At 42.1% G+C, this 11107-nt stretch overlaps 1 protein-coding gene across 1 annotated transcript in view; it reads left to right on the top strand.

The window, feature by feature from the left end:
- Window positions 1-11107, top strand: part of LOC107300398 (serine/threonine-protein kinase PAK 1) — a gene marked incomplete at its 3' end in the record, with an annotated part of 28501 nt that overhangs the window by 11177 nt on the left and 6217 nt on the right. Inside the window, exons 4-7 of the mRNA XM_015829730.1 lie at window positions 64-241; window positions 3174-3237; window positions 7445-7493; window positions 8672-8784. Of these exons, the coding sequence (XP_015685216.1) occupies window positions 64-241; window positions 3174-3237; window positions 7445-7493; window positions 8672-8784 (404 nt within the window). The remainder of the gene's footprint in view (window positions 1-63; window positions 242-3173; window positions 3238-7444; window positions 7494-8671; window positions 8785-11107) is intronic.

Raw genomic sequence — 11107 nt, 5'->3', positions numbered from 1 at the left:
CTCTCCCTCCCTCCCTCTCTTTCCCCCTCCCTCTCTCTCTCTCTCTCCTCCCCAAAAATGCAGATTTACACCCGCTCTGTGATCGAACCTCTTCCTCCAGCCCCCACCAGGGATGTGACGACCTCTCCCATCCCCTCCCCTTCCGAAAACAGCGTCACGCCCCCCGATACTCTGGCGAGAAATGCCGAGAAACAGAAGAAAAAACCTAAAATGACCGATGAAGAAATCCTGGAAAAATTGAGTAAGATTTCTTTTGAAGTGGAACGTCGAGAGGGATAGGAGAAGGGGGGGAAAAATACAAGTAGTCCTCGAATTACGACCACGGTTGAGCCCAAAATTTCTGTTGCTAAGCGAGACATTGGTCAGCTTTGCCCCGTTTTACAAACTTTTTTTTGCCATGGTCGTTAACTGCATCACTGCAGTTAAGTTAATAACGCGGTTGTTAAGTGAATCTGGCTTCCCCCATTGCTTGTCGGAAGGTCGCAAGAGGGGGATCACGTGATCCCGGGACCCTGCAGCCGTCATAAATACGAGTCAGTTGCCAAGCGGCTGAATTTTGATCACGTGACCACGGGGGTGCTGCAACGGTCGTAAGTGTGAAAAAGGATCATGTCACTTTTTTCAGTGCCATTGCAACTTTGGAACGGTCACTAAACGAACTGTGGTAAGTCGAGGACTACCTGTATTGCATTGGGGTGGGGGGTGCGGTATTTTAATTGTGATTGCCGACAAAAATTATTCCTTGCCCTGTTTTGTGTTAAGCCGTCTCCTCCGGTGCTAACGGGCAAAGTGCAAGCTTTCGCACAATGGGTGTTTGAAAGGCTTTCAGAAGTGTCTCCCTGGTCGCTTTGTGGTGTGATGTGTGATGCTTTGCCTCTCTAAATAGATGGAATGTGTTAAGCAGGACTGTCAGGGCTAGAGACTCACAACTATAGGACAGGCAGTCCTCGACTTACAACTTAGTGCCTAGCAACCGTTCAAAGTTACGATGGACCACCCTAGGACCCGGATTCAAAGTCACAATGGCACTAAAGAAAGGGGCTTGTGGCTGTTTTTCAGACTGATGGCCCCGTGGTTACATGAACAAATATGAGTCGGCTAGGCAACTGACTCATATTTATGACCGTCGCAGTGTTCGGGGTTGATTCCCATTTGCCACCTTCGGAGAAGCAAACTGTGTGAATAACAATGCAGTGAGCCGTGTGCAGATCTGTACAATGGGGAAACGAAACAACCACTTCACAAACGCACGGCGCAACATAGGAGAACAAACTCATCAGGACCGGATTCAGCAAGATTCTTAAATGGTGGAAACAATGATAAATTAAAAAAAAAGATATTGATGATAGTAATATGTGCACCAAACAATAAACAAGACGAATTTTATCAAAAACTACACAGGAAAATATTGGAAATGGAATATCAAAATATTTGTCTAGTAGGATAGTGCAATCGGGGATGGAAAATTAGATTACACAAGCAGTAAAATAGAGAAGACAGTAAAATAGAGATGACAGGAAGGCCTGGAGGAACGTTGTCCATGGGGTCGCGATGGGTCGGACACGACTTCGCAACTAACAACAAAATAGAGAAAAAAAGAAAGACAGACTCCCTAAAGCTTTTTTCCCAGATGATGAAGAGATACGTGTCTGGAGAGAAAGGGACTTAAAAAAGACCCAGTATACATTTTATTCGAACAGATATAAATCGTGGTCCAGAACTGATATGATATGGATGTTCCCTGAACTAAGAATCAAATATATAGGAGGTTGAGATAGAACCCAATAATTGGGCTGACCATCATCTGATAAAAATGACCTGGAGAGGAGTAAAGAAGAAATGAAGGTGGACACTGAATCAATCGCTATTAAAAGATAAAAGAATGTATAGAAATAGAAGAAAAGGAAATGGATTTTTTTTTAAAGGACTAGATTCAGTAGTCCATCTGCATTTAAAAAACAAAGGCCGCTCGTTCGAAGACAGCAAAGTCCACATTTTGGACAGAGAGGAACCGCTGGTTTGAAAGAGAGGTCAAAGAGGCCATCTGTGTCCAAACTGAATAGCCCTCTCTTAATGGGGGGGAGGGATACGACACCACGGATCTCCAGTCTACAGTTCCAAGAAGGCTCCACACCCATTTTTATTATTCAGGTGACCCTGAAGACACAGATTAACCTCCAAATGGTCTCAATGACCCTCTAAAAATGCAAATGACCAGCTGTCTGCAAGGAGTATAAATCCTTCCACTCCCCACCATCCAGTCAGAGCTGAAGAAGCTTCTTGGATGAGAAGCGAAACGTCTTCAAAGAAAAAACAAGAAAGTCCAGTTGCCTCATGAAAAAGCATCTTTGGGGCAACCCTGACCTGGAGGATGGAGGATCTCCATAGACACCCTGTGAATAACTTAAGAGCTGCAGTGATTTGCTTAAAAATCGTGCCAAGGAAGGTCGTAAAATGGGGCAAAAATCTCTTTAACAACTGTCTTGTTTAGCACTAGAATTTTTGGGCTCAACGGTTGTCGTAAGTCGAGGACTAACTGTAATAGGTCCATCAGAACCACTTCTAGCAGAAGACTGAGTGGCTGACAAATTCTTAGATGAAACAAAGCAGGATGGGGAGCTAAGAAGAGACTGGACAGCCATTTGTCTGAAATGGTATAGGGTTTCCTGCCTGAGCAGGGTGTTGGACTAGATGACCTCCAAGGTCCCTTCCAACTTTATTATTAATAACAATAATAATAATAATAATAATAATAATAATAATAATAATAATAATAATAATAATAATAATAATAATAATAATAATATTCTGCTTATATTTTGAGAGGCAAAGCTTTGAACAGGGATTATTTTTACCTCAGAGGTTTGTCTGGAAGTTTCCCATCCGTACTTAGGCGATATTATTTTACTTAGTTTTAAAATGAAGGAAACTGATAATGTCTGTAATTTAACGCTTGCCCAGTGAGTTTGTGCATGGATCAAGTTGCACTAAAAGGAAAAACATCAACGTTGAAAAAAGTTACTGAGGTCTTAAGTCCCACAATGTGAACTTTCAGTTTTTTTTCCTTCGAAAATTAACTGTATTTCCAAGAAATTAATGTCTGCTTAAACCGCAAGAAGCTTGAACTGCAGAATTAGAATTTGATTTCATTTTTTTGCTTTTTCTTTTAAAAGGAGGCATCGTGAGCATTGGGGATCCCAAGAAGAAATATACCAGTTTTGAGAAGATTGGACAAGGGTAAGTATTTAATTGTGAGCGACTGCTTCTTCGGTACCGGTGGTCCTCGACGTAATGACCGTTCAACATTACAACGGCGCAGAAAAAATTTATGACGGTTGTAGTGTCCCGGGGGGTGTCATGTGACTCATATTTATGACGGTTGCGATGTCCGGGATCGTGTGATCCCCTTTTGTGTCCTTCTGACAAGGGGGGAAAGGCCAGATAACCGGGTTACGAAGTTAACAACTGCCGTGATTCTCTTAACAACTGTGACAGGAAAGGTGGTAAAATGAGGCAATTGTCAGTTAACAATTGTCTCTCTTAGCAACAGAAATTTTGGGTTCCGTTGTGGTCGTAAGCTGAGGACTACCTGTATTTAAGGGTTGACGTGGAATTCTTTTAAATACTCTTCCTTGTTCAGTGAATCAGCGACTGTAATTCCTTTGTTTGCTCAAACCGATCTTCTTTTACTATAAAATTAATGACTGGAGAGCCGGTTATAATTGTGGCTTATTTTGTAAAAAAAAAAAATTACATGTATTAACTGCAGCAAGAATTGTATTTGCCCAATATTGGAAAAATGAAAACTTAGCAATGGAAGAAGAACTAATTAAGAAAATTTTAGATTGTGCAGAAACGGACAGATTGACATTAAAGATAAAAAAGAAAGAAGACTCAGCGTACTTTAGAACATGGGGCAATTTTTACCAATGGCTAGAAAAGTGAGGTAGAGAAAAAGAACATGATACGGACTGTGTAACATTGAATATATACTAGTAAGAAGAAGACTATTGAGCGATTAACTAACATATTGATTATGATAATATAGAAATTAACTCTTACTGTTTTTTAAAAGCATGTACCCAGACATTATGCTATTTGCTAAATATTAAGAATGTTATTTAAAAAACCCCCAACCCTAACCTTAACCCTAACCCTAACCCTACAAAAATTAATAAAATATATACAAACAACAACAACAACAGGTCACCCACGTAACCGACCTGATTTTACAACCTTTCTTCAATGACTGGCACAGATCTGCGCAGGTAGTCCTCACCTTACGACCGTAAGGGAGTGTGCCGAAAAGAACAGCAGGCACTTTTAACAAAAAATCCCTTTTTTCCAAATTGTCCTCTTTTATTTTTCCTTGGAGTAGGCTAATGGGATGGAGAACCAGAAGCATTTTCCCCCCCTTATAGGTAGTCCTTGACTTACAACCACAACTGAGCTCCAGATTTCTGTTGCTAAGCGAGACAGCTGATCCGTGAGCTTTGTCCCATTTTACGATCTTTCTTGCCACTGTTGTTAAGTGAATCACTGCAGTTGTTAAGTTATTAACACGGTTGTTAAGTGAATCTGGCTTCTCCCCATTGACTTTGCTTGTCAGGAGGTTGCAAAAGGGGATCACATGACCCCGGGGGACACTGCAACCTTCATAAGTACATGCCAGTTGCCAAGCCTCCGAATTTTGTTCAAGTGACCACGGAGATGCTGCAAAGGTCGTAAGGGTAAAAAACAGTCATAAATCACTTTTTGGAATGCCATTGTCACCAAACAAATAGTTGTCAGTTGTACTTTTCCAAAGGTGGACATTTTAAATCACGAGCCTCTCCCCCTGTTTTTCCCAGAGAATTTTGCTGCCCTCGGGTGAAACCAGGGCAATTTTCTCCCGAACTTTTTTTATTACTTCCAAGTTACGGTTTCTGTGGGATGATGGGAGCCGGTCTGTTTGCACACAGTAGCGCCTGTCTCGGTTTTGTGGGTTTTCCGCTTGCCAAGCACCGGATTTCCATGGGCGAATAGACAGTTAGGTCACCGAGACAAAGGCGTCCAGCAGGTGGGAATCATCGGGTTTTGTCACGCAGCCAGGTTTTTTTTGTCACACGGCTGCACAATTCTCACAAACCCACAGATCAACCTACAGGGGTTGGCAAGGAAGGAAAATAAGGAAGAGTTGAAATGTTGGGGGCGAGGGGGAAGAGAGCTGACCTTGGCCTCAATGGCAGTGAGCTTATTTCATGCCTAGATGACTGAACAGATTATTTATTAGAGTTTTATCTTGCCTGTCATGTATGTGTTTCACTTTGAGAGCGGGCAACTAAATTTCATTTTTGATGTGTGCCGTTGTGCCCACAGTAAAAAAATGACAATAAAGGTTATCTTATCTTATTACACTTTATAAATAACTCAAGATGAGAACACAACTAATATTCTTCCCTTCTGTTTTCCGGTATCTCTTTACTTTTTAGTGTGTGTAGTTATTGGGCCAGTAAAAGTAAATGGAAGGACGTGAAAGTTTCACAATCCCGCTTTGGGGCTGTGGTAGTCCTTGACTTACGACCACAGCGGAGACCAAATTTCTGTTGTTAAGGGAGACCTTTGTGAAGTGAGTTTTGCCCCATTTTATGAGCTTCCTTGCCACAGTTGTGAAGTGAATCGCTGCAGTTGTTAAGTTAGCAACACGGTTGTTAAGTGAATCTGGCTTCCCCCATTTGACTTCGCTTGTTAGAAGGTCACAAAAGGGGATCCCTTGACCCCGGGACACTGCGACCGTCGTAAATACGAGTCACTTGAGAAGCCTCTGAATTTTGATCACGCGACCAAGGGTCAGATCTGTGGAAAATGGTCAAAAGTCCATTTTTTCAGTGCTGTTGTAACTTCAGTCACTGTAGAATGTTTATGATGGGTAGGCAACCTTAGCTCTTTTATGACTTATGGACTTCAACTCCCAGAATTCCTCAGCCAGCATGGGGGAACTATGGCCCCTTCATGACTTGGGGACTTCAATTCCCAGAATTCCTGAGGCAGCATGGGGGAACTATGGCCCCTTCATGACTCGGGGACTTCAAACTCCCAGAATTCCTGAGCCAGCATGGGGGAACTATGGCCCCCTCATGACTCGTGGACTTCAACTCCCAGAATTCCTGAGCCAGCATGGGGGAACTATGGCCCCCTCATGAGTTGTGGACTTCAACTCCCAGAATTCCTGAGCCAGCCATGCTGAGGGGAAAGGGAGAGGTTTCCAAGCTGAGCCATGCTGGCTCAGGAATTCTGGGAGTTGAAGTCCACGAGTCATAAAAGAGCCAAGGTTGCCTACCCCTGGCTTATGATAACGTCTACAAATAAGTCAATTTTCTGTATATATTCGCGAACCAGCCAAGAATTTTAAGTGCCATAATATACCCCCAAAATTTGCATTTGGCTTATGCACAGATAGGCTTATACATTTTAAAATATACATTTTTAAAAATATCTTTGTACAGGTAGTCCTTGACTTGCAACCATTCATTTAGTGACTGATGCTGCCATGGTCGTAAGTGTGAAAACCGGTCATAAGTCACTCTTTTCAGTGCCATTATAACGGTGCTGAAAAAAGTGACTTATGACCGGTTTTCACACGACTGTTGCAGCATCTCCGTGGTCACGTGATCAAATTTTGGTTGTTTGGCAACTTTCTCATATTTATGACGGTCGCAGTGTCCCGGGGTCACGTGATCCTCTTTTGCGGTCTTCTGACAGGCAAAGTCAAGGGGGAGTCGCCCCATTGCCTCCCTCTGTCCTGCTCTTGTTGCCTGTCTGCGTTTGTGAGTGTCTATGATGTCTTCCAGCTGTGAGTCCTCCGAGTCTGACATAGCTTCCCAGCACAGTTGGGTCTCAGCCTGAGCACGAGTGCTCTTCATCAGATTGTAAGTCCTGGAGCTCATCAGAGCCTTCCTCCGACTCTGATGGCTCTCCAGGCCCCTCCTCCTCCTCCTCTGATTCCCCGGACTCAGCTGCCGGGTCCACTGGCTGGCACGGAATCACAACAGCCAGCTTGTATAATGTGAGATGAATGATGCAATGTTAGGAATGACTCAGTAGGAGTCTGTATCCCTTTAAGAGTCTGAGTATAAAAGGGAAGTTTTTTGCTGGAGTCTTTCTCTCCTCCATTTGACTGCTGTAATTGCTGTGTATTGGAGTTTGCTGAATTATCCCCATGTGTATGTAATTGTTCCTTGTATATCTTTGCAGGTAGTGTGTAATATAAACCACCATTTAAGACAAACCACTGTTTACTGTATTTACTCCTGGGTTACCTCAGCGCAATAAAACTCTGCATGCTCTGACAATTTTGGTTAAAAATTGAGAATCGGCTTATCTGCAGATGGGCTTATCAACGCTTATACATGACATTTGAAGCTTTTTTAAAAGAGATTTATCTTCTTTCTCTTTTGCTCTTCAGGGCTTCAGGCACGGTTTACACAGCGATGGATGTAGCAACTGCACAAGAGGTAAACGCTCCGACAGGTGTGAGATGGGGTGCAGGTAGAGGGGACTGGAAAGGGACTGGAGGCTAAAACATATCAAGAACAGTTGCAGGAATTGCGTATGTCCGGTTTAATGAAAAGCGAGACTAGGGGGGACATGATAACAGCCTTCCAATATTTGAGGGGCTACCACAGAGGGACAGAATCAAGATCACGTAATGTGTTAATATAACTTTATAATGCTTCGATAAGAGCACATTTGGAATATTGGTCGGTATAAAAAAATTCTTAACGACCCATAAAGTCACTTAACGACAGCAATGGGAGAGCCAGGATTGTGGTCATTAATGAGGCAATCACGTGGACGTCTTGCTAACGACCGCCACAACTTACAACTTCATGGGCAAGCTCCATTACGGTCGTAAATTGAGGACTGCCCGTCTTTCTTTCTTTTTTTTATATATTTTATTGGTTTTCCAGTTTTACATTTAAGTATTTGGAAGGCAACGTGGTGATTGGGTTAATCAATAGTTCAATAACAAAATCTTTAGTACATATCTCAGGTTACATCATCAAATATTTCTTCTCTGTTTCCCTTAACATTTGCTATATCATATTTAAGCTAGTAAATTTCTAATTGTATCAAACCTCAGTGAAAACTTCATTATCACATTTATCAATACATTTTTTTGCTTATACATACCTTAATAGAGCTTCATAAACAATCCCTATCCTGTTACTAAGTTTTACCTATTTTTTAGTTTTTAATTACAATACTCCAATTTAACCTTTAATATCCATAGTATTTGAGTTTCGAGTAACCCAAATTTCCTTTATCTCACTTCATAAAAATTATAATATCTAAAATGCACATATTACTTACTTAAATATATTCTTATTCTATTTCGTAAACGTTTTCTATTTCTCACCCTAGTGCATCACCACCTTAATAATAGAGTATTCTTTGTGAGCTCAAGTCCATCATCTATATTATCTGGGCTAATCAATAGTTCAAACCTATTTCCTAATAGTTCGTTTCATTTCACCTGAAAGTCTAAGTCCTCAGTATGAAACAGATTAATCCCTTATTGTTTACTATTTTCCAGCTAATATCTTCTGCCACCATTGGAATTGTGATTCTCGCGACCAGATTGATGGATTGCTTTTTCCTTTTTCGTTTCCCCTCCCCTTCCAAAATTTAGGTTGCCATCAAACAGATGAATTTGCAGCAGCAGCCGAAGAAGGAGCTGATCATTAATGAAATTCTCGTCATGAGGGAAAACAAGAACCCCAACATTGTCAATTACCTGGACAGGTACCTACGATTAAGACATGGGGCGGGCCGCCTTCTTGTTTTACACAGCCACCTTTGCAGGAATCGGCGTTGTCTCTTCGCTTGCCCCCAAGATAACCGAAATGGTGGGGTGAGAAGACCGAAAAGTTTGCCCCTGGTTTTCCCTTAAAAAAAATATTATTAAATAAAACAGGGGAGCTGAGCTCGACGGGACGGTGAGAGAGAAGAAGTCAGGAGATCCCAAGGAATGGGACTGGGCCGCATCCCTCGAGTTGCCGCCCTCGTGGTGTTGATTTGAATTTAGTTGATTGGTTTATAAATTGATAGAAGGAGAATATTTGTTGCTCAGGGTGGAAATGAGGGGTTCCTGATGCCGTCTGAACTTGGTAGTTTTCTTGCAGACGTTTCATGACCCAACTAGGGAACATCATCAGTGTTTGGAGGGAATGGGATTTATAGAGAGGAGGAGGAGGAGGAGGAGGAGGAGGAGGAGGAGGAGGAGGAGGACGACGACGACGACGACGACGACGACGACGACGACGACGACTGTGGGGTCCTTGGTGCTCTCTGAGCTTGATGGCTTTCTTGCAGACATTTCATGACCCAACTAGGGAACATCATCAGCACTAGGAGGAAGTGGGATTTGGGGCTCAATTGTGGTCGTAAGTTAAGGAAAGGGAATGGGATTTATGAGGAAGAGGAGGAGAAGGAGGAGGAAGAGGACAGTGACTGTGGGGTCCTTGGTGCCCTCTGAACTTGGTAGTTTTCTTGCAGATGTTTCATGATCCAACTAGGGAACATCATCAGTGCTAGGAGGGAATGGGATTTATAGGGAGGAGGAGGAGGAGGAGGAGGAGGAGGACAACGATGACGACTGTGGGGTCCTTGGTGCTCTCTGAGCTTGATGACTTTCTTGCAGACGTTGCATGACCCAATTAGGGAACATCATCAGGGCTAGAAGGGAATGGGATTAATGGAGAGGAGGAGGAGGAGGAGGAGGAGGAGGAGGAGGAGGAGGACAGTTCTGGAGTCTTTGTGCTCTCTGAGCTTGATGGCTTTCTTGCAGACGTTTCATGGCCCAACTAGGGAACAACATCAGAGCTAGGAGGAAGTGGGATTTTGGGCTCAATTGTGGTCGTAAGTTAAGGACCACCTGTACACTTCAATCTTGAACTCTTATTAAACTTTCTCTTTAATGACTTTTCTCTTGAAGCCCTTCTTCTCATTTTGTGCCTGCGTTTAAAAAAACTCTTAAAAATAATCCCACTGAAAAACAGTGGACAACAGGCTGACCAGCTCTTATTTATGTAATGTTGTCTTGTTTTGGCCATCATATGGACATGCTGCTTGTTGGCGAAAGGCAAAATGATCCTTGCTGCGCCAAATATGTTGCTTTTTCCTGTTCCCGGAAAAAAAAAAAATCAAACATGGTGAAGAAAAGATGCATTCAGATGCCTGGGGTTAAAATAATCTCCCTTTGGCTTTTGCTTCCCTCTGTTTGCTTCTTCCTTTCCTTGTTTTTGTGTTTACTTGTGGAGTTTAATCTTTTTTTAAAAAAATAATCCTTTTTTAAAAAACAGATCCTGGCAAGTGGCTTGGGGTACTGTATCCGTTGCCATGGTGTCGTAGGCAGCAGCCAAAGCATCTCCCAGAGACCTGTAATTCTTAATTATAAAATACATGGGGAGCCATTTTATTCATCCATTTAATGGATTTAAATCTATCGAGCTATCAATAACTAAAACACATTTCTAGGGCTGTCCAAATCCAAAACAGTTCTGGAATGCTTACAAAAGGGAGAATATATATATATAAAAGTGATAGCTGTCTCTATCTATCTATCTATCTATCTATCTATCTATCTATCTATCTATCTATCTATCTATCTATCTATCTATCTATCTATCTATCTATCTATCTATATCAATATCTATCTATATCAATATCTATCTATATCAATATCTATCTATCTATCAATCAATCAATATCTCTCTTTCTCTCTCTCTCTATATATATTATATATCTATATATGTATATCTATATGTCTCTCTCTATATATATCAATATCTATATCAATATCTGTCTATATCAATATCTATATCAATATCTGTCTGTCTATCTATCTATCTATCTATCAATCAATCAATACGCAGCTGTACATTTCCACCCCGGGCCACCCCAACGATGCCCTTGACGTGATGGCCCGTTGCCTGGAGGCCGTACGGGTCTGGATGGGGAGAAACAGACTCAGGCTCAACCCTTCCAAGACCGAGTGGCTGTGGTTGCCGGCGCCTCGGCATAGTCAGCTGACGCCATCGCTGACTATAGGGGGCGAAATTTTGGC

This window comes from Protobothrops mucrosquamatus, unplaced genomic scaffold (assembly GCF_001527695.2).
Source record: "Protobothrops mucrosquamatus isolate PMUCROS unplaced genomic scaffold, P.Mucros_1.0 scaffold6900, whole genome shotgun sequence".
Classification (NCBI taxonomy): Eukaryota; Metazoa; Chordata; class Lepidosauria; order Squamata; family Viperidae; genus Protobothrops; species Protobothrops mucrosquamatus.
The sequence above is the reverse complement of the archived record's forward strand: the minus strand, read 5'-3'. Positions and strand labels throughout refer to the sequence as shown.